The sequence below is a fragment of the Capricornis sumatraensis genome, chromosome X, assembly GCF_032405125.1.
Source record: "Capricornis sumatraensis isolate serow.1 chromosome X, serow.2, whole genome shotgun sequence".
Taxonomy (NCBI): Eukaryota; Metazoa; Chordata; class Mammalia; order Artiodactyla; family Bovidae; genus Capricornis; species Capricornis sumatraensis.
Genome location: NC_091092.1, coordinates 57,954,329 through 57,977,656, shown reverse-complemented (window position 1 = coordinate 57,977,656; position 23,328 = coordinate 57,954,329). Strand labels below are relative to the sequence as shown.

The window sequence follows — 23,328 nt, the reverse complement described above, 5'->3', positions numbered from 1 at the left end:
GTTACATTATCCAGTGCACTCCAGTGTTGTGGAGTGCACTGGAGCAGATGCAATAGGGTGATGGGACAGGGAGGGCCCAAAATAGGGGTGACGACTTTAGATTAAGCAGTAGAGGCCTCTTGCAGGAAGGGTGATATGCAGGAGCAAGAAAACAGCCTTCAAGGCCAAGTGATCAGGTCTGAGAGCTGCGAGGAAGCAAAGAACCTCATTGAGTCTGGGGCCTAGAAGGTGGCCTGTGTGGCTAGAGTATGGACAGTGTTGGAGAAAAGGAGGAGCAGTTGGCAGGGGCTGGATCATTTAGGGTGTTAGTAGGTATGGTGACCACTTTACTATAAGTACAAGGGGAAGCTCCTGGAATATTTTTAAAGCTTTATTTAGAGATAATTCCCATACCATACAACTCACCTATTTAAAACATACAATTTGATGTTTTCTGGTGTATTCACACAGTTGTGTATCTATCACTATAGCCAATTTTAGAGCATTTTATCACCTTAGAAGAAATCTTGTTCCCTTCCCTTAGTGCCCCCTGATTCCTTGATTCTTCCTCTCCCCTAGACCCCTTGGCAACCACCAGTCTCCTTCCGGTCTCCCTGCATTTTCTTGTTCTGGGACATGTCAGTGGAGTCATATAATGTGTAGACTTACGTTTGGCTTCTTTCACTTGGAGTAACACTTTCAGGGTTCACCTTGTTGGTTTCAGAATTTTGCCCCTCCCTCTCCCCTGCCTTCACACCCTTTTCCCTCATCTCTCCCTTTTTCACTCTGTGTGCAGTCATCTCACAGGGGGACCTGCTTTTTCTTTTGCCAAATAAAGCTTCTTATGAGTGCCCCAATTTTCTCCGAATGCCATTGGCACTGTCATAGAGCCATACCCAGGGGAAGCGGCCCAGCTTATTGACTGTTTGGTTGTGGCACACCTTACAAAGAGGCACTCCCAGCAGGAGTGCAGTGTTGCTGGCTACATTCACTGAGCATCAGAGAATCCTTGTTAAGTTTGTCATTTTGAGCGAGGCTTCACAGAAACAGATGACTATTTTAGGAGCTCACTGCTTTGATGACCTTGGCCTACTCTTCTAATTCCTTAATAAGTAGCTAGACTTTGCTCATCTCAATTGTTGATGATAATAAATCCCATTTAAAGGCTCACGATGAGAAAATCTGAAGTTAATGGTATCTTAAAAAGTACACAAATCCAACATCATGCTCTGCATCACCACAGGCTCGGGTTCTGACAGAGCAGCTGGTTCCCTAGACATACAAGGAGCATATACTCTTGAACTGGCACCTGTAGTTCTTCAGAGAAACCAGGATCCTCCAGAAACTGGGAGTAGTAGGGTAGAGTTCCACAAAGCCATCGTGATCACGACGCTATGGCATGGCTTAAGGACAGACATGTAGGTCAATTGAACAGAAATTAGAGTCCCAAGTCCTTAACATCTCTGTTTTTTTTCAAGCTGGAAGAACTATTTTTTACACAAGAGCTATATGAATCATGGATTTTAAGCTAATAATACGTAAGTCACAATTGCTTTTCTGAATATTGCACAAACAGTGGTTTCAGTAATGTCATTTCTCTTTCCTAACTATGTGTGTGCTAAGTTGGCTTCATTGGTGTCTGACTCTTTGCAACCTTATGAACTGTAGCCTTCCAGGCTCCTCTGTCATGGCAATAATACTGGAGTGGGTTGCCATTTCCTACTCCAGGGGATCTTCCTGACCCTGGGATCAAACCTGCATCTCCTATGTCTCCTGCATTGGCAGGCTTTACCACTAGCACCACCTGGGAAGCTGTACATATAACTATACACATAACTATACATATCACCATAATACAAGATATACATAAAGAGCCTCATTTAGACAGGTAAGCTGTACTTCTTCATTTTTAAAAATTTTTATTTCATATTGGAGGATAGTTGATTAATAATGATGTTAGTTACAGGTGTACAGTAAATATACCTTACAGCCATACCCATACAAATATCCATTATTTTTCAAATTATTTTCCCATTTAGGTTATTATAGCATATTGAGCCAAGTTCCCTGTGCTATATGGTAGGTCCTTGTTGGTTATCTATTTTGTACTTCTTCATTTTACAGGTACAAAGTCAAATGGAAATTATAGATATAAAACTATCTCTAAACTGATGATGTAGATTTTTTTTTAAAAATACACAATGACAGCACGTATCACTTGTGGTTCCCTTACCATAAAAATCCATCTACTGATTTGGCCTTCACATTGAAATAGCCATTACACTTCACAGTGAAGTATACACAATGCCTTCCCAAGGAAGAACCTCTTTGAGATCCTGATTTCCTTTCTTTTGGATATATATCCAGAAGTAGAAATGTCTATTTAGATCTTCTACACCTGTTTTGATTGGGTTGTTTATTTTTTGATAGTGCTAATTTTAATTTTTTTTGAGGAACCTCCATACTGTTTTCCATAGTGGTTACACCATTTTACATTCCCACTGACAGTGTACAAGGAGTTCCTATGCTCCACATCCTCATCAACACATTTATTTTATTCTTTTTATTCTTTTCTTTGCAATGGTGAATGGAATTGTTTCCTTAATTTCTCTATTTTCTCATTATTAGTGTATAGGAATGCAAGGGATTTCTGAGTGTTGATTTTATATCCTGCAACTTTACTATATTCATTGATTAGCTCTAGTAATTTTCTGGTGGAGTCTTTAGGGTTTTCTATGTAGAGGATCATGTCATCTGCAAACAGTGAGAGTTTTACTTCTTCTTTTCCAATTTGGATTCCTTTTATTTCTTTTTCTGCTCTGATTGCTGTGGCCAAAACTCTGTTGAATAGTAGTGGTGAAAGTGGGCACCCTTGTCTTGTTCCTGACTTCAGGGGTATTGCTTTCAATTTTTCACCATTGAGGATAATGTTTGCTGTGGGTTTGTCATATATAGCTTTTATTATGTTGAGGTATGTTCCTTCTATTCCTGCTTTCTGGAGAGTTTTTATCATAAATGAATGTTGAATTTTGTCAAAGGCTTTCTCTGCATCTATTGAGATAATCATATGGCTTTTATTTTTCAATTTGTTAATGTGGTGTATTACATTGATTGATTTGTGGATATTGAAGAATCCTTGCATCCCTGGGATAAAGCCCACTTGGTCATGGTGTATGATCTTTTTAATATGTTGTTGGATTCTGCTAGAATTTTGTTGAGGATTTTTGCATCTATGTTCATCAGTGATATTGGCCTGTAGTTTTCTTTTTTGTGACATCTTTGTCTGGTTTTGGTATTAGGGTGATGGTGGCCTCATAGAATGAGTTTGGAAGTTTACCTTCCTCTGCAATTTTCTGGAAGCGTTTGAGTAGGATAGGTGTTAGCTCTTCTCTAAATTTTTGGTAGAATTCAGTTGTGAAGCCATCTGGTCCTGGGCTTTTGTTTGCTGAAAGATTTCTGATTACAGTCTTGATTTCTGTGCTTGTGATGGGTCTATTAAGATTTTCTGTTTCTTCCTGGTTTAGTTTTGGAAAGTTGTACTTTTCTAAGAATTTGTCCATTTCTTCCAAGGTGTCCGTTTTATTGGCATATAATTGCTGATATTGGTCTCATGATCCTTTGTATTTCTATGTTGTCTGTTATGATCTCTCCATTTTCATTTCTAATTTTTTTAAAAAAAATTTAAATTTTATATTCAGTACAAATGTTTATTTTTGCAATGAGAACTGCACACACACACACAAAAACTTTTAGTATATAAGTGAAAAGTCTACGAATTCCCTTCTACAAATGTCTAAAGTGTTTAATACAAGTCTCAGATTCACTGACATAATTATTGGCCAAGCGATCCATGCATACAGTATGGGCTCATACACACCTCTTGCTCTTGTATAGAACTAAGATTTCTAGTACTGTGGGAGGGGTTGGGAAGTGGCCAGAAAAATTAAATAGTAGATCCAAGTTCTAATTACAACTCAGTTAGAGAAACACCCTTCAAGGAGGTGTGGAGAGGGCCATGGCAGAGTTAAATCTTTAGAAGGAAGGTGCAGACAAAACCGTTTCTCCAGCTAAACAGACTTGGCCTGGGGAAGTTTCTGAACAAAACATGGAACAAAAAATGAGAGTGGGATGAGAAGGAAGAAACCCCATGGAACCAAAATATAAGTCACACTTGAACCAGCACAGTGGTTTGTTTCTCCCTCTGTTTCTTGATGAGTCTGGCTAATGGTTTGTCAATTTTATTTATCCTTTCAAAGAACCAGCTTTTGGCTTTGTTGATTTTTGCTATGGTCTCTTTTGTTTCTTTTGCATTTATTTCTGCCCTAATTTTTAAGATTTCTTTCCTTCTACTAACCCTGGGGTTCTTCATTTCTTCCTTTTCTAGTTGCTTTAGGTGTAGAGTTAGGTTATTTATTTGACTTTTTTCTTGTTTCTTGAGGTATGCCTGTATTGGTATGAACTTTCCCCTTAGCACTGCTTTTACAGTGTCCCACAGGTTTTGGGTTGTTGTGTTTTCATTTTCATTCGTTTCTATGCATATTTTGATTTTGTTTTTGATTTCTTCTGTGATTTGTTGGTTATTCAGCAGCGTGTTGTTTAGCGTCCATATGTTGAAATTTTTAATAGTTTTTCTCCTGTAATTGAGATCTAATCTTACTGCATTGTGGTCAGAAAAGATGCTTCGAATGATTTCAATTTTTTTGAATTTTCCAAAGCTAGATTTATGGTCCAGGATGTTGATCTATCCTGGAGAAGGTTCTGTGTGCTCTTGAGAAAAAGGTGCAATTCATTGTTTTGGGGTGAAATGTCCTATAGATATCAATTAGGTCAAGCTGGTCTATTGTATCATTTAAAGTTTGTGTTTCCTTGTTAATTTTCTGTTTAGTTGATCTATCCATAGGTGTGAGTGGGGTATTAAACTCTCCCACTATTATTGTGTTATTGTTAATTTCCCCTTTCATACTTGTTAGCATTTGTCTTACATATTGCAGTGCTCCTAGGTTGGGTGCATATACATTTATAATTGTTATATCTTCTTGGATTGATCCTTTGATCATTATGTAGTGTCCTTCTTTGTCTTTTTCACAGCCTTTGTTTTAAAGTCTATTTTATCTGATATGAGTATTGCTACTCCTGCTTTCTTTTGGTCTCTATTTGCGTATTATAACTTTTTCCAGCCCTTCACTTTCAGTCTGTATGTGTCCCTTGTTTTGAGGTGGGTCTCTTGTAGACAGTATATAGGGGGGTCTTGTTTTTGTATCCATTCGGCCAGTCTTTGTCTTTTGGTTGGGGCATTCAACCCATTTACGTTTAAGGTAATTATTGATAAGTATGATCCCATTGCCATTTACTTTATTGTTTTGGGTTCGAGTTTATACACCCTTTTTTGTGTTTCCTGTCCAGAGATGATCCTTTAGCATTTGTTGGAGAGCTGGTTTGGTGGTGCTGAATTCTCTCAGCTTTTGCTTGTCTGTAAAGCTTTTTATTTCTCCTTCATATTTGAATCAGATCCTTGCTGGGTACAGTAATCTGGGCTGTAGGTTATTTCCTTTCATCACTTTAAGTATGTCCTACCATTCCCTCCTGGCCTGAAGAGTTTCTATTGAAAGATCAGCTGTTACCCTTATGGGAACCCTCTTGTGTGTTATTTGTTATTTTTCCCTTGCTGCTTTTAATATTTGTTCTTTGTGTTTGATCTTTGTTAATTTGATTAATATATGTCTTGGGGTGTTTTGCCTTGGGTTTATCCTGTTTGGGACTCTCTGGGTTTCTTGGACTTGGGTGATTATTTCCTTCCCCTTGGGAAGTTTTCAACTACTATCTCCTCAAGTATTTTCTCATGGTCTTTCTTTTTGTCTTCTTCTTCTGGGACTCCTATGATTCAAATGTTTGGGCATTTAACCTTGTCTCGGAGGTCTCTGAGATTGTCCTCATTTCTTTTCATTCGTTTTTCTTTTTTCCTCTCTGACACATTTATTTCTACCATTCTATTTTCTACCTCACTAATCCTATCTTCTGCCTCCATTATTCTACTATTTGTTCCCTCCAGAGTGTTTCTGATCTCATTTATTGCATTATTCACTATATATTGACTCTCTTTTATTTCTTCTAGGTCCTTGTTAAACCTTTCTTGCATCTTCTCAATCCTTGTCTCTAGGCTATTTGTCTGTGATTCCATTTTGTTGTCAAGATTTTGGATCATTTTCACTATCATTATTTGGAATTCTTTATCAGGTAGATTGCCTATCTCTTCCTCTTTTGTTTGGTTTGGTGGGCTTTTATCCTGTTCCTTTACCTGCTGGGTATTCCTCTGTCTCTTCATCCTGTTTATATTGCTGTGTTTGGGGTAGCCTTTCTGTATTCTTGCAGTTTGTGGAGTTCTCTTTATTGTGGAGTTTCCTCACTGTGGGTGTGGTTGTATGGGTGGCTTGTCAAGGTTTCTTGGTTAGGGAAGCTTGTGTCAGTGTTCTGGTGGGTGGAGCTGGATTTCTTCCCTCTGTCACTTCCAAGGCAGTTCCCTCTGTTTTAGCTTCTTCTGTTTGCTGGTCTCTTCAGTGTCTAATTTCCGCCCTGACACAAGGAAGTGGTGGTGGACATTTTTTTAGGCTCACCTGTCCAGTCATGCTGTGGGGAAGGAGGGACGCTGCAAACAAATAACTCTGGTGTGTTCTCACAGTGTCAGCCACACTGGTTTGCCCCTGCTCACGGCGTGTGTTCTTCCCTGCTTAGGCTCTAGGTTGCTCTGCTGGGAACTGTCTGAGGCCGGCCCTGGGTTGTATGAACTTCCCAGGTCTAAGCCACTCAGGTTCAGGTATTCGGGTAGTCCTCAGAGGCACAGACTTGGTTGGGCCTGCGTTTTGTGCCCTTCCCAGATCCAAGCAGCTCAGGTGATGAGGTGTTTGGCAAGTGCAGTCACTGCGACTTATTGCCTCCCTCATCCCTGCCGCTCGGATTTCTGGGTGTACAACCGGTGCACCTTCTCAGGCGGATATTGACCATCCAGAATCCCAAAAAGTCTTGGTTAGCAATGAAGCCTGCTTGCAGTTTGGTAGATAATGCTTCTCCAGGGCCTTGATTGTCCCCTTCTGGCTCTGGCTGCCTGTCACCGGAGGGGGATGGTCTGCAGCCAGCTAGCTTTGCTCAGTCCTTTGTTCTGTGAGCAGGCCTGGTGGTATCTTAGGTTAGGGCTTTTCGCGTGGTAGCTCTCCCACAATCTGATTAGCTAGCCCCAGTTAGTTCCCTCAGATTGCCCTTGAGGCATTTAGGCTGGTCCTTACTCTAAGCAATGCAGCCCGTGCCTCCCTGCCCAGCCCCTGCTTGCTAGTGGCGGATGCAGACTTCTGTGCTGTTTCTCCACTGAGGGAGTTACTATTGGGCACGTAATCTGCGGGTTTTATTTATTGATTTATTTTTCCTCCCAGTTATGTTGCCCTCTGTGGTTCCAAGGCTCACCAGACTCAGCAGTAAGAGTGTTTCCTGGTGTTTGGAAACTTCTCTCTTTTTTAAGACTCCCTTCCTGGGACGGAGCTCCATCCCTACCTCTTTTGTCTCTTTTTTGGTCTTTTATATTTTTTCCTACCTCCTTTTGAAGACAATGGGCTGCTTTTCTGGGTGCCTGATGTCCTCTGCCAGTATTCAGAAGTTGTTTTGTGGAATTTACTCAGCGTTCAAATGTTCTTTTGATGAATTTGTGGGGGAGAAAGTGATCTCCCCATCCTATTCCTCCGCCATCTTAGGACCACCTCTAATTTTATTCTATTTTTAAACAGCATAGTCTTGTTGCTTAAGGAAAGAAAGTATTGGAAAATTATGCATGGCATGTCATGTAATTGATGTGAAAAGTCCACAATTTTAAAGGAATATGGTTGAGCTGAAAGACCTAGTATTACAGCAGTAACCACACTTATATAAAATATTTTGTTGGTGTTATAACCACTTTCAGTTTATGAGACATTCCCATACTCAACTGGGAACATAATGTCACTTCACCCCTGGGTGGTGTTATCTGTGACTATGGTACCAGGTTAAGAGTGGTGGAAACCAAGGCTTGGAGCTCTCAGGGGTTGTGCTCAAGCTCTGGAACCCCCTGAAGCATGTGATCATCTCTTGTAGATGTGGGCTCAAGTCCCAGCTCCACTAATCAGCAGATTAATCAAATGTGGGATCACGTCCATCTCACCATCCATCCTCTGAAGAAAAGTGAGCAGAACTTGTTTCATCTGAACCTTGCTACATCTCTTGGTCATCCTCAGAGGCCTTGGAGGGGACTCAAGGACCAGGAGTGCTGAGCTCATGCTGTGACTTCCTGACCATACCATGGCTGCTGTGTGTTGTTGCTAAATGTGCTCCTCTTGCTGTCTCCCTTACCCCTTTTAGAGAGATGGGATCATGTCACCACCACAACCAGGAGACCTGGAGCGACCAGAGCTCCAGCAAAGCCTGCAGGTAACACAGCTGTTCTAAGGAGGGCACAAAAGAAAGATTCCGTGGAGCTCGCTGTGGGGTGGTGTCCAAATGAGTAACCTATGATTTAACCAACTGACTTTCTCATTTATGTTGTAGGGCCCCCTGCAGAAGATGATTTTAACTTGGCTGATGCCTTGGATGATCAAAATGATCGTGATCATGACCGCAAAAAGCCAAGTATAGGAGGAGGAGGTAAGTCCAAGTTGGCCCAGGCCAGCACTGTAGCTTTCTGGTCAGGGTGTAGCTCCTTAAGTACAGCAACCCACAGAGCTACTCCTCCTGGCCTGGCAGGGCTGGGGGTACTTCAGGGCCCAGCAGGACCTGACAGCAGTGGCTGACAAACATTTTGGTCTCAGGACTCACCAAGTTATTGAGGATCTCTATTGAGATGTGGGTCACATCTATTGATATTTATCATCTTATATTAAACCTAAAATCAGAAAAATTAATTAAACATGAACAACAATAAACACACATATTAACATAAATAGCACATTTTATGAGAAATAACTATGGCAAGATAAAAAGACAACTTAGTGAGGAAAAGTGGCATCATTGTACCTTTTGCAGATTTCTATAATGTGTATCTTAGTAGAAGAGCTAGACTCTCACATTTCCTGATGGACTCATTTGTGATATGTTGTTATGGTTGTGTATTTGAAGGAGATCTGGCTTCATAATAGATATGCTGTTGTAAGGGGAAGAATATTTTAATAGACTTTTCAGATCATTGATTAGTATCATTTTTTTGATAAGACACCCAAACTTGACCACTGGTTGTTTCTTATAGGTTAAGTGCAGTGTAGAATATGAAACCATATCAGTGAGTTTTCCATACTCGATTTCATTAAATTCCACAGGGACTCTCTAATACCTTTTAATGGAACTTTTACCCATTCGTGGTTTTATGCATTACACTTTGGTCATTTGGAAAATATTGATGTTCTGAGGTCTTTTGAGCTTCAAATAATGCCTTATTTCGTTATGCAGTGTCCAAAATTCACATTTGTTAATGTCACCACCCATCTCATTAGAAAAAGTCTTTACATATTAGAAAGCTGTTAAACTCACAGTGGTAGATATAGATTTTTCAAAATTCTTTTTTGTTTGAAATTTTAACAAATATTGCCAGTGGTATTTTTTAAAGGGACAGCCCCATTTTATTCATTTTCAAGAAAGCATCTGCCAAATACTCAAATTGCCATAACCATAGTTAGCACATCGTTCTTTCTTTCTAGTAAAAGTGATCTTCCATGACAGAAAGCAGCTAATACAAAGCAAAATTGAAACAGTCACACATGTGCTTTTTGAGACAACTATAGGACTTTGGAGTGGAATAGAAATGCTTTAAGCATGCTTCCCATTTCATCACACAGAATGTTAAAAGATGTGTACTCAATGGTTGAGCTATAATAAAATAGCTTTTTTTGGTTTCCTTGATTAGTTTTCTATTGTTGCATAACAGATTATCACAAATGGTTTCCTTTGGTGAGGAGTTCAGCAACAGCTAAGCTGAGTTTTCTCTTCAGGGCCTCAGGCAGCTGCAGTCATAGTGTCATCTGGGTCTGGGGTCTCAGCTGATCTTGGGTTGTCATCCAAGCTCATATGCTTATTGGGAGAGAACCATTATCCTTGCAGTTCTAGAATGAATGGTTTCTTGCTTCTTTAAAGCCACCAGGAGAAAAACAGAGATGAGATGGGGAGAGTAGGGAAATTGGGCAGGGGTGGAGGTGGGGGAGAGGAAGACAGTCTATTGCTTCTAGTGTGTGACCTCAGGAAGGTGTCAGCTGTGTTTTGAAGGGCTCACTCGATTAAGTTCAAGCCCCCCAGGAAAGTCTCTCTTTTGATTAATGTGAAGTCAAACTGATCTGGTTACTGTAGAGTCCCTTCATCTCAGCATATAATATCAAAATGGCAACCCACTCCAGTGTTCTTGCCTGGAGAATCCCAGGGACAGAAGAGTCTGGTAGGCTGCCGTCTATGGGGTCGCACAGAGTCGGACATGACTGAAGCGACTTAGCAGCAGCACCAGCATTATATGCATGGGGTGAAGCTATACCGTGCATGGTCCCCCTGCATTCAAAGTCAGGGGATGCTGGGGTGTATACACTGTTGGGGAGGGATTCTGGGGGCCCCTTGAGAGTCTTGCCTACTGCATTCATCACAAACCTTGTTCAGTGGCAATCACTTTCTGGGTATGTTAGACAACATTAAGTAACAGATTTCTTGTCACTGAGAAATGTTTTTGGGAATTGAGATGTGTGTTTCGTTTTCTCCAGGTTTTTCAGACAAGGATCTTGAAGACATAGTAGGGGGTGGTGACTACAAACCTGACAAGGGTAAAGGTAGGAGCATCGATTTGTCCAAATGCCTTATTCTCACTAAAGACAGGATTACACAGCAGCCAGGTTGGAAGAGTGGTTCTCAGCCAGCCTCTGGGGCTTCACTTGGAATGATGTAGGCTGTGCAGCTGTGGGGGGAGGGGGATTTACAAGACTAATTTACATGACTAAAAGCCACATATTTCCCCTGATGTTCCTTAAGCCACGGCACTGCACAGGATAATGTGTCCATACTAGCAGATGCCATTTGCCAGTTGGCACCAGTTATTGTACCTGAAGTCAGGGACTTGTTGGGCACAGCCTTCCCAACCTGGGGAGCCTGTCACTCTTGGGATGGGAGGAGCGAATCTCATCATGAGAAGAATTATTTTTAAGACACCCATAGCAAGTCAAATATATTTTAAAATATCTTTTGATTTTGAAATAGTTTAAGGCTCACAAGAAGTTGTAAAACTAAATAAATAAATTGTTCAGGAGAATTCCTGTGTACCCTTCAACCAGCTTCTCCTGATATCCTAACAAAACTATAGTTACATTGTCAAAACCAGGAAGCCGACACTGGTACATTGCTGTTATTAAGTCATATATAGACCTTACTCAGATTTCATCAGATTTTGTATATACTCGTGTGTGTGTGAGTTGTGTGTATGTGTACACATGCACTTATGTGTCAATGACATTTTATCACAGGTAGATTTGAGTAACTGTAACTATAGTCAGGACGCAGAACTGTTCTATCACCACAGAGAAACCACCTCCTGTCAGCCCTTCATAGTGATACCCTCCTCCAAGGCCAGATACTTTTCATTCCCCTCAAGTCATGCAAAGATTTAAACCTTTAATCTTAATATGTTGTCAAGATCTGACCTTAGTATGGAGACAGTGTTAGCCAGACTTGATGTGGCAAAATTACTTGCAGTTGTAACCTGTTTTGGTGATGTTATAACTCATCATTAATGGAAATTTTTACAGTTGTAATTGTGATGGTAACATGTTGTGATGCTAAGTTGTGGCTGTAGCATTTTGTGGTGATTCCCTGTTGTGGTTGAGACTGTGGTTGTGAGTATAACAAATTCTGAGTGTAACATGTCATGAGTATATCTAGTGTCAGCCTGCTACATTCCCCATAGTTCAGGCTGTGTGGCCTTTCATGTGGGAACAGTGTTGTCTTCTGATTAAAGGATACTGTAGTCAAATCAGTCCTTCAGAACACCTTTCCAAACAGTTCCATTTTGAATAAAAAGCTCTGAAAACCTCTAAATGAAACTCACAGGTGTCAGGAGAACATGGAACATTTAAAGGGCAAACCCAGCAAATTGGCCAATTACTCCCAGTGACAAATGGTATTTCCAGATGGTGAGAAGAGAGCGGTAGCAGCGTGTGTAAGCATGCACACAAATGAAAGTCTGAGTGACATGTCAGGGGATTTCCTTATTAGCACGGAAGAAGTGTTAGGAAATTCTTTAATTAGGCTCATATTTGAACTTCTCTTGTAAAGGATAATCAATTGTTAGCATAAGTTATACCCTCTGTCATAGGTGTCAGACAAAAGAAAGTAGAGAGTCTGGGCAAAAAAAAATGAGTGTGGAACTGAAACATAGGTTATGATAAGAACATGATGAAATTCTCATACACTCTCCTCTATGCAAACATGCTAATGCCATGTATGAAGATAAAACATTACATTTAAATAAATGTTGATCTTCAATATAAAACAATCCTAAGTAATGAATTTTCTAACCTTGAGTTTTAGCATTTAGACTCAACCATAATTTGGGAGTGTATTTCTGAAGTAGTGTGTTATCTGTTATATATTTTTTCTCAAGAAAACATTTCTAATGGCCCTGTAGGGAAAACAGACAATCTCTCATCAGCAGGTCCCATCAGCTCTGGTGCCATCAGCCTCCTCCTAGTATTTTCACTGACTGCATCTCCTGATTGTCCCCTATGTGGTCTGTTCCTCAGTGTATGCAAGCCTCTACTCCCATTTCCCCAGAGCTGCTCTTTCATCTCCAGTGACTTCTTGGTGGTCACAGCCCTCTGCCCCATGTGACCTCTGCAACATACTTTGCTGACCACCTCGTTCTCCACATTCTTTATTTCTGGGTCCTTCCTGGCACTCTCCCACTTTCTTGGTCTCATTCACTTCTTCTTCCTAAATACTGCTGCCTGCTGGGTCCGTTTCCTTGGGCTTCCAGTTTGGTATGTCATTCTCTTCCCACTGAGGAAGAGAATTAGAAACCAAGATCTGGATGTTCAGTATATTCTTTAGTGGGATGTTGCTACTTCTAAACCCTTAAACTGGGCAGGCCTATGAAATAGGAAGTATATGGATGTATTTTACACCATATACACGTATGTATCTATAATTATTTCTGTATCTATTCATCAGCATCTATGTTAACCTAAACATGAGTTCAGACTTAAGCCTTTTGGCAGTAGATCACAGTTGGAGACATAGTATTCTTTTCTTATTGATCTTTAACTTCCGTCTCTGACAATGGAAAACCTACCATCCATCAACTATGTGCTTACTTGCTCAGTTCTGATACGATACATGTATATAGCACAACCAGAATTGTTCATCCTTACTCCTTGAGAAACAACTTTACCAATTACAGTCCAGTGTTTTTCTTCTTTAGGCTTTACCTTATAGTGTCTGTCAAAATACCATTTGTTAAAAGTTGCTCACATAACTCATTTATTACCTCTCCATTCAGTGCAGTTTTTACACACAATTATAATGTAGATACATTCATTTGTCACAGTCTACATTCCATCCTGGCATCTCCCACTAACCTGGTTGATATTTTGCTTTGTTCTTTTGCTTGTATACGTCATTAAAGGTTATTCCTTGTTATATGTATTCATATGGATTTTTACAAATGCATATACTCATATGTCTACCACCCAAGTAGCATACAGAACAGTTCTATTACCATAAAAATTCTTCTATACACTCCTTTGGTACTCAGCCACTGTCTTTCCCCAACCGTAATCCATTCTCTCTTAGCGCAACCACAAATCTGTTTATCATCTCAAGAGCTTTGCCTTTTTCTAGAATGTCATATAACTGGAATCATACAGTATATAACCTTTACAGACTGGCTTATTTCACTTAGCAATGTGCATTGAAGGTCCTTTATGTTTTTCCATGGGTTGATAGCTCATTTCTTTATAATAGTATTCCATTGTCTAGATGTACCGCAGTTTGCCCATTCGCCTGTTGAAGGACATCTTGGTTGCATTTAGTTTTTGGTGACTATAAATAAAGCTGCTATAAATATTTATATACAGGTTTTTGTGCAGACATAAGTTTTCAGTCCACTTAGGTAAATACCTAGGTATATAATTGCTTGGTCATATGTTAAATCTAGTCTTACAACAAACTTCCCTGTGCTTAGTCGCTCAGTCATATCTGACTCTTTGTGACCCCATGGACTGTAGCCTGCCAGACTTCTCTGTCCATGGGGATTTTCCAGGCAAGAACACTGGAGTAGGTTGCCATGCCCTCCTTCATTGGGTCTTCCCAACCCTGGGATCAAACCCAGGTCTCCCTCATTGCAGGCAGATTATTTACCATCTGAGACACCAGGCTATCTTCTAAAGTGACTATATCACATATACCCAGAGAAAACCATAATTAAAAAAACACATATTCACCCCAATGTTTGTTGCAGCACTGTTTACCATAGCCAAGACATGGAAGCAGCCTAAATGTCCATCAACAAATGAGTGGTTAAGATATGGTGTGCGTGCATGCAGGCTAAGTCACTTCAGTTGTGTAAAACTGCTTGCAATCCTATGGACTGTAGTCTGCCAGGCTCCTCTGTCCATGGGATTCTCCAGGCAAGAATATTGGAGTGGATTGCCATGCCCTCCTCCAAGGGATCATCCCGACCCAGGGATCGAACCTATGTCTTTTATGTCTCTTGCACTGGCAAGTGGATTCTTTACCATTAGTGCCACCTGGGAAGTCCCAAAGATGTGGTACACATATACAATTGAATGCCATTAAGTCATAAAATTCTGAAAGAGATGGGAATAGCAGACCACCTGACCTGCCTCTTGAGAGACCTATATGCAGGTCAGGAAGCAACAGTTAGAACTGGACATGGAACAACAGACTGGTTCCAAATAGGAAAAGGAGTACGTCAAGGCTGTATATTGTCACCCTGCTTTTTAAACTTCTATGCAGAGTACATCATAAGAAACGCTGGGCTGGGAGAAGCACAAGCTGGAATCAAGATTGCCAGGAGAAATATCAATAACCTCAGATATGCAGATGACACCACCCTTATGGCAGAAAGTGAAGAAGAGCTAAAAAGCCTCTTGATGAAAGTGAAAGAGGAGAGTGAAAAAGTTGGCTTAAAGCTCAACATTCAGAAAACGAAGATCATGGCATCCCTTCCCATCACTTCATGGGAAATAGATGGGGAAACAGTGGAAACAGTGGCAGACTTTATTTTGGGGGGCTCCAAAATCACTGCAGATGGTGACTGCAGCCATGAAATTAAAAGACCCTTACTCCTTGGAAGGAAAGTTATGACCAACCTAGATAGCATATTGAAAAGCAGAGACATTACTTTGCCAACAAAGGTCCGTCTAGTCAAGGCTATGGTTTTTCCAGTGGTCATGTATGGATGTGAGAGTTGGACTGTGAAGAAAGCTGAGCGCCGAAGAATTGATGCTTTTGAACTGTGGTGTTGGAGAAGACTCTTGAGAGTCCCTTGGACTGCAAGGAGATCCAACCAGTCCATTCTAAAGGAGATCAGTCGTGGGTGTTCATTGGAAGGACTGATGCTGAAGCTGAAACTCCAATATCTTGGCTACCTGATGCGAAGAGTTGACTCATTGGAAAATACTCTGATGCTGGGAGGGACTAGGGGCAGGAGGAGAAGGGGATGACAGAGGATGAGAGGCTGGATGGCATCACTAACTTGACGAATATGAGTTTGGGTGAACTCCAGGAGTTGGTGATGGACAGGGAGGCCTGGCGTGCTATGGTTCATGGGGTTGCAAAGAGTCAGACACGACTGAGCAACTGAACTGAACTGAACTGAAGCCATAAAAAAGCCATAAAAAGCACAGACATCACTTTGCCAACAAAGGTTCATATAGTCACAGCTATACATTTTACAGTAGTCATGTACACAGATGTCAGAATTGGACCTTAAAGAAGGCTGAAGGCCAAAGAATTGATGGTTTCGAATTACTGTGCTGGAGAAGACTCTTGAGATTAGACCAATCAATCCCAAAGGAAATCATCCCTGAATATTCATTGGAAGGACTGATGCTGAAGCTCCAATACTTTGGCTACTTGATGTGAAGAGCCAACTCATTGGAAAAGACCCTGCTGATGCTTTCCTTCTTCTGGAAAAGATTGAGGGCAGCAGAAGAAGGTGGCAGAGGATGAGACAGTTAGATTGCATGAGTGACTCAATGCACATGAGTTTGAGCAAACTCAGGGAGACAGTGGAGAACAAGAAAGCCTGGCACGCTGTAGTCCATGGAGTCACAAAGAGTCAGATACAATTTAATGACTAAACAACAGCAGCCATAAAAGGGAACAAAATTGGGTCATTTGTAGAGACATGGATGGACCTAGAGACTTATACAGAGTAAAGTAAGTCAGAAAGAGAAACACATTGTATATTAATGTGTATATGTGGAATGTGGAGAAATGGTATAGATGATCCTACTTGCAAAACAGAGATAGAGACATAGAGAAAAATGTATGGATACCAAGAGGGAAAAGGGGGGTAGTGGGATGAATTGTCCCTAGTAAGAGTAAATTGCAGTTTGAAATATGTTGTACCAGGGATTTTCTAGTGCAACAGAAGGCAAATCTAGACTCTTTGGTATGTAGTTGTGATGTAAAATTGTGAACTCAGAAGGCAAGTGAGGATGCAAAACATACTGTCCGTGAAAATGAAGATCCTATCAGTGACCTGTGAAATAGCCTCTTTGAACTGTTCCTCCAGTTGTAAGCAAGTAGAGGTGGATGGATTTGCATGAGGCTTGCATGTTTTTAAACATCTTAAAAAAATCATATGAAAAATACTTATTTATTTCCCCATCTATGGAGACTCACTAGTAATACTCATGGGTATATGTACACAGTACCTTCTTTTTTAAAATTTATTTATTTATTTATTTATTTTTGGCTGTGCTGGGTCTTCAGTGCTGCATTCAGCCTTTCTCTAGTTGCGGCCAGCAGGGGCTACTCTGTACTTCTGATGTGCAGGCTTCTCACTGCAGTGGCTTCTCTTGTGGTGCACAGGCTTCAGTAGTTGCAGTGCACAGGCTTAGTTGCCATGTGGCATGTGGAATCTTCCCAGACCAGGGGTTGAACCCATGTCCCACGAATTGACAGGTGGATTCTTAACCACTGGACCACTAGGGAAGTCCGCAGTCATGTCCGACTCTTTGCGACCCCATAAATTGCAGCACACCAGGCCTCCCTGTCCATCACCAACTCCTGGAGTTCACTCACACTCACGTCCATCAAGTCGGTGATGCCATCCAGCCATCTCATCCTCTGTCATCCCCTTCTCCTGCCCCCAATCCCTCCCAGCATCAGAGTCTTTTTCAATGAGTCAACTCTTCACATGAGGTGGCCAAAGTACTGGAGTCTCAGCTTCAGCATGGACTGGTTGGATCTCCTTGCAGTCCAAGGGACTCTCAAGAGTCTTCTCCAACACCACAGTTCAAAAGCATCAATTCTTCAGCGCTCAGCTTTCTTCACAGTCCAACTCTCACATCCATACATGACTACTGGAAAAACCATAGCCTTGACTAGACGGACCTTTGTTGGCAAAGTAATGTCTCTGCTTTTCAATATGCTATCTAGGTTGGTCATAACTTTCCTTCCAAGGAGTAAGGATCTTTTAATTTCATGGCTGCAGTCACCATCTGCAGTGATTTTGGAGCCCCCCAAAATAAAGTCTGCCACTGTTTCCACTGTTTCCCCATCTATTTCCAATGAAGTGATGGGAAGGGATGCCATGATCTTCGTTTTCTGAATGTTGAGCTTTAAGCCAACTTTTTCACTCTCCTCTTTCACTTTCATCAAGAGGCTTTTTAGCTCTTCTTCACTTTCTGCCATAAGGGTGGTGTCATCTGCATATCTGAGGTTATTGATATTTCTCCTGGCAATCTTGATTCCAGCTTGTGCTTCTCCCAGCCCAGCGTTTCTTATGATGTACTCTGCATAGAAGTTAAATAAGCAGGGTGACAATATACAGCCTTGACGTACTCCTTTTCCTATTTGGAACCAGTCTGTTGTTCCATGTCCAGTTCTAACTGTTGCTTCCTGACCTGCATATAGGTCTCTCAAGAGGCAGGTCAGATGGTCTGCTATTCCCATCTCTTTCAGAATTTTCCACAGTTTATTGTGATCCACACAGTCAAAGGCTTTGGCATAGTCCATAAAGCAGAAGTAGATGTTTTTCTGGAACTCTCTTGCTTTTTCGATGATCCAGCGGATGTTGGCAATTTGATCTCTGGTTCCTCTGCCTTTTCTAAAACCAGCTTGAACATCTGGAAGTTCACAGTTCATGTATTGCTGAACCCTGGCTTGGAGAATTTTGAGCATTACTTTACTAGCATGTATTAACCTTTTTAAAACCAGCTTTTTTTAAAAAAATTCAGTAATAACCTGAATATTTTTTTCTGTCATTAAGGAGTCCTGTAAAATATCATGTCAACTACTGCATAATATGTTTTGCTGTGACTTTTTAAAATGAGGACCTATATTTGTGCAGAAGGGGTTTTTCCTGCAGCTTTTTACTAGTATACACAGTAATGTGATGAACATCCTCATCACCAAAAGCACACAACCATAATTGTGTGTCAGATAAATTCCTAGAACTTGAACTGCTGGGTCACTGGAAGTGTAAATTTTTAAACATGCAACTCTTTGAGTGTACTACAAAATGGTTTTGCATGACAATTATACCAGCTGCCATTTCCACCACTAAGAAGTAAACAGTTTCCTGTTTGCTCATATACTCATCTTTATTGGATATGTTAATTTTGTTATCTTTGCAGATTAGTGAAGTGAAATAGCTGAATCGTATCTGACTCTTTACAACTCCATGGACTGTAGCCTACCAGGCTCCTCCATCCATGAGATTTTCCAGGCAAGAATACTGGAGTGGGTTGCCATTTCCTTCTCCAGGAGATCTTCCTGACCTAGGGACTGAACCCTGATCTCCCGCATTGTAGGCAGACGCTTTACGGTCTGAGCCACCAGGGAAGTCCTGTGCAAAATTCTGTCTTGTTTAAATTTTCCATTTCTTTGAATCCAAGACATGAAACATTTCACCTCTGTCTTATTAGACACTCTTACTATATTATGTGAATTGCCTGTTCATGCCTGTTGCCCCATTTTCTACTCATTTATGTGTATGGGCTCCTTTTATGTTAGGGATTATTAATCCCTTTTTATACCTTGTGAAAACATGTTATTTACCCATTCATCACTTGATGAACCTTTATATTGTTTCTGCTTTTTTGCTTTTACAACTAATGCTATGATGAAATCAGCATACCAGTTTTTGTGTGGTCATGTGTTTTCACTTCTCTTGGGTATACACATCTAGAAGTGAAATTGTCCAGCCTCATGGTAACTCTTTGTGTTTACCTTTGGGAGGAACCACCAACCTGTTTTCCACAGCAGCTGTACCATATTACATTCCCATCAGCACTCTATGAAAGATCCATTTTCTTCACATCCTTACTAACACTTATTTACCTTTTTTAGATTCTAGCCATCCTAATGTGTGTGAAGTGGTATCTCACCATGGGTTTGATTGCATTTCCCTGGTAGCTAATGGTGCTGAGCATCTTTTCATGTGTTTATTGGCTATTTGAATATCTCTCTGGAGAAATGTCTTCATTTTCTTTGTTCATTTTAAAACAGAATTCTTTGCCTTTTTACTGAGTTGTAGAATTTCTTTATTCTCAATATTCATCCCTTATCAGATATAGAATTTGCCATTGTTTTCTTCCATTCCATGGATTGTCTTTCCCTTTCTTGATGATAGGTTATGAAGTACAAAGTTTGTTGATTTTGAAGTTTAGCCATTTTCCCCTTTTGTTTCTTATGCTTTTAATAGTGAAGTTTTTACTTTTGGTATGATCTTTCCGATTTCAGGCTCCAAGCTTGAGGGCCAGGTTTAGAAAGTCGTTCCCTACCCCAAGACAATATAAATGTTGTTGCACATTTTCTTCTAGTGCTTCTATTGCTTCATCTATTTTATATTTATTGGAAACTTATTTCCATGGGTAGTGTTGGTTTGGATAAATCTGTTATGCCAGTGGGTCATTGGTTGTCCCAATAGCATTTTTTGCATGGTATGCCTTTTGTAAAGAAAGTGGATTCAGCCTGTGCTCAGAGGAAGTAAACAGAGCTCAGTAGTCAAACAGGGATCAAAACCATGACATTGGCTTGGCTAACTTCAATGGCAAGCCTTTGTGGCCAAGTTCACTTCAGATTCATGGAATTGGAAGTGGTGGAAGGAGCTAGAATGACTGCAGTTTTGTTTTCCGATTGTTCTTTACCCTCACAGTATCTCAGCCCATGTGCCCGTCTGAGCAATAGGTCACCCACAGGATGTGATCACATGATCACGTGGGTTTGTTTTTGAGAAGGGAATACCATTTGCTTGTCATCTTTTTAGAAGAATGCTTTTGTCCAATAACTGAGGTCAGATAGGAATTCCTAGACTACAGAATTGAGCATTTGTATCTCTTTGACATCCAAGGGAAGCCCTGTATTCCCTCTGCATGCCCCTCTAGGCAGGTTTGGCAGGGGGCCTCCAGTTTTCTTTTCAAGTAACACCCTCATAGCTCATGGCCATACAGATCATGAGGTACAAGTTGTTGTGGATTCTTATGATCAAGAATTAAGAAGGAAAGAGAGACTGGGGAACACTCAGCTTCATTCCAGTTCAAGGTGAAAGAAAGAGTGGGTAGAGTTGCTCATTCCTGGGCTTCCCTGATGGCTCAGAGGGTAAAGTATCTGCCTGCAATGCAGGAGACCTGGGTTTGATCCCTGGGCCGGGAAGATCCCTTGGAGAAGGAAATGGCAACCCACTCCAGTATTCTTGCCTGGAGAATCCCATGGATGGAGGAGCCTGGTAGGCTACAGTCCACTGGGTTGCAAAGAGTTGGGCACAACTGAGCGACTTCAGTTTCACTTTTTACCTGGAAATCTAGTGATGTGAACATGTCAGCAGAGGACATCCGTGTGGGGGCTCACCACTGCCCTTGACGATGGCCACCTTGAGCACAGAAGGAGGGAGCAGCGATGGGCCAGTGCAGCTAGACTCCAAGCCCTCACAGGCTACCTCGTTGCTGACTTGTTAACATACAGGGTGACTCGTGTCCTGCTCTCTGGTCTGCTTTCTCCAACAGCAGTGATACTGTTTTTGAAAATGCTGGTGCTCCTTGTTTTGTAAAGACTCATTCATATCCAATCAGGGATGTCCATGAAACACATTTGACTCAAGGATTCAGCCCCAGGTGGGAACATAGCAAATCTCATTTTTTCCCTCAAGATTCTTATTTTTAAAAATAGACTTTATTTTTTAGAGCAGTTTCACAGCAAAACTGAACATTGTACAGAGTTCCCATACCCCCATACACCCACAGTCTCTCCATTAGCAACATCCCAAACAGGGGGTACATTTGTTATAATTCGTGAACCTACAGCCCCCCACCCAGAGTCTTTGATTGGTGAAGGAAATGTCAAAGGTCGTTGCCTCCAGCATCCGAGAGCGGTTTCCCCCAAGAACCCTGGGCTCTGGGAGTACAGTCTCCCTTCATTAATGAGCTTGTGTTCTGAGATGAATAGGGCACCCAGGAAAGAGCGCTCAGGGCTAATTAAATGTCCTAAATGGTATCCCTTGCTTGTCAGGGAGCTGCTGTCTGGGCTGTATGTGTGCTGGTGTGTGTGTATGTTCTCTGAAATTCAACCACGTTTAAGTTTTTGTGACCACCACTGCAATCAAGAGAACAGTGCTGTCACTGCAAAGGTCCTTCCCGTTTTTCTTTTTTAATCAGAGCCACTCTTCACTCTCCCTAACCCCTGTCAACCACTAATCTGTTCTCCATCTCTGTGATATTTCAGAGCTTTTTGAATTTCAAAATCCTAGATAAGGGATTGTCAGCTTGCATTGTTTTGTGTTCCACAAACAACTCACACTATATGCCAAGCTAGAAGTAGATGGCCTTAAAAAGCTCTTGATTATCACTTAATCCTGTGTACCTAAGTTACCGGAGTAGAAGCATCTGAATTTGAAGAAAAGCATGTAAAAGGGCTAAGCACAAGAGGAAAGGAAATTGAAATATTAACCATAAATCTCTTTGAATAGTAGGATGATGAATTGTTTTTATACTAGTCTTTCATCCTTTTTTAAAACAAACTTTTACATAACCGTGATTCTGTAATTAGACAAACAGTAAATTTATGTTACCGGAGGCACTAGGTGCACAGGACCCACAGTGTTGGCATTTAGTCAGGCTTGCCCGGCATGAGCTCAGCTCTGCCACCTGCTGGCAGATCCCTCACCTGTGCACCTTCACTCCGTGGGGTGTTGTGGATGGTTGCAGGGGGCACCTGCCCCTGTGTATGGCAGTGCTGCATGTAGAGTCAGGATACTACATGTTCTCAGTGCACGGTCACTCGTTTCAAAAATAAAAAGCTCCCCCTCAGCTTGGGCAGGTGGCAGGCATAAGGAAGCTGGTCTTGCTGTAGTCAGGGCGAAGTCCCCTGGGGCAGAGATGAAGAGGGGTCTCAGCGAGTCAGGAAGGGACTGTCACTCCCGACCCTGAGCTGGTGGTCACAGGGGACACTGACTGCTTTTGTCCTTTATGCAGGTGGTGGCCAGTATGGTGGCGGGGACAACTCTGACTCTGGTGAGTTGGGAATCCTGAGGTTTTTGTGGAAACCACAGGGGGACACTGCTGGCTGCCTGGGTCTCTGGGCAGTCTTCCCAACCTTCCTTTGACGGCCACCTCTCTCCGTGCCTCCCCACCCACCCTCTGCCCAGGAATGTCGGCAGAGACTGGCACCATTGCCGGTGTGGCCAGTGCTCTGGCCATGGCGCTGATCGGTGCTGTATCCAGTTACATCTCCTACCAGCAGAAGAAGTTCTGCTTCAGCATACAGCGTAAGTGGACCCACCTGCGGCCATGCCCTCCCACAGCAGAAGATGAACAGAGGGCCAGGGCTTTGGAGGAGGAGAAGGCAGCACTCTGAGCAAGCTGAGATTCAGCAGACTTCCCTGGGGTGAGGTGGAGGTGGGGCTGTGCTTTTTAAAGCCCTTGGAGACAGACCTAGGCTGAACTGAAGTATAAACCAGCCTGGAAGAGAGGATTGGGGTGGGCCCAATGACCTCGGTCTTCCAAGGGTGACCACCAGGCTTCTCGTAGAACAGGAAAGAGCCTCTGGATTTCTATGTGGCTTCGGATCTTGCCCAAGGGGAGATGGGGCCTTTGGCGACAGGAGGCAGATGTCCCCCAGACCTCTGAG

General features: G+C 41.7%; 1 protein-coding gene across 3 annotated transcripts in view; it reads left to right on the top strand.

Annotated features, from left to right (window-relative positions):
• CD99L2 (CD99 molecule like 2) overlaps positions 1-23,328 on the top strand; it is a 119,261-nt gene that overhangs the window by 88,980 nt on the left and 6,953 nt on the right. The window contains exons 3-7 of one of the 3 annotated variants that reach the window (XM_068962874.1): positions 8,356-8,424; positions 8,554-8,637; positions 10,725-10,790; positions 22,674-22,712; positions 22,847-22,966. In XM_068962874.1, the coding sequence (XP_068818975.1) occupies positions 8,356-8,424; positions 8,554-8,637; positions 10,725-10,790; positions 22,674-22,712; positions 22,847-22,966 (378 nt within the window). The remainder of the gene's footprint in view (positions 1-8,355; positions 8,425-8,553; positions 8,638-10,724; positions 10,791-22,673; positions 22,713-22,846; positions 22,967-23,328) is intronic. The other 2 variants (XM_068962875.1, XM_068962876.1) reach the window with 2 other exon arrangements.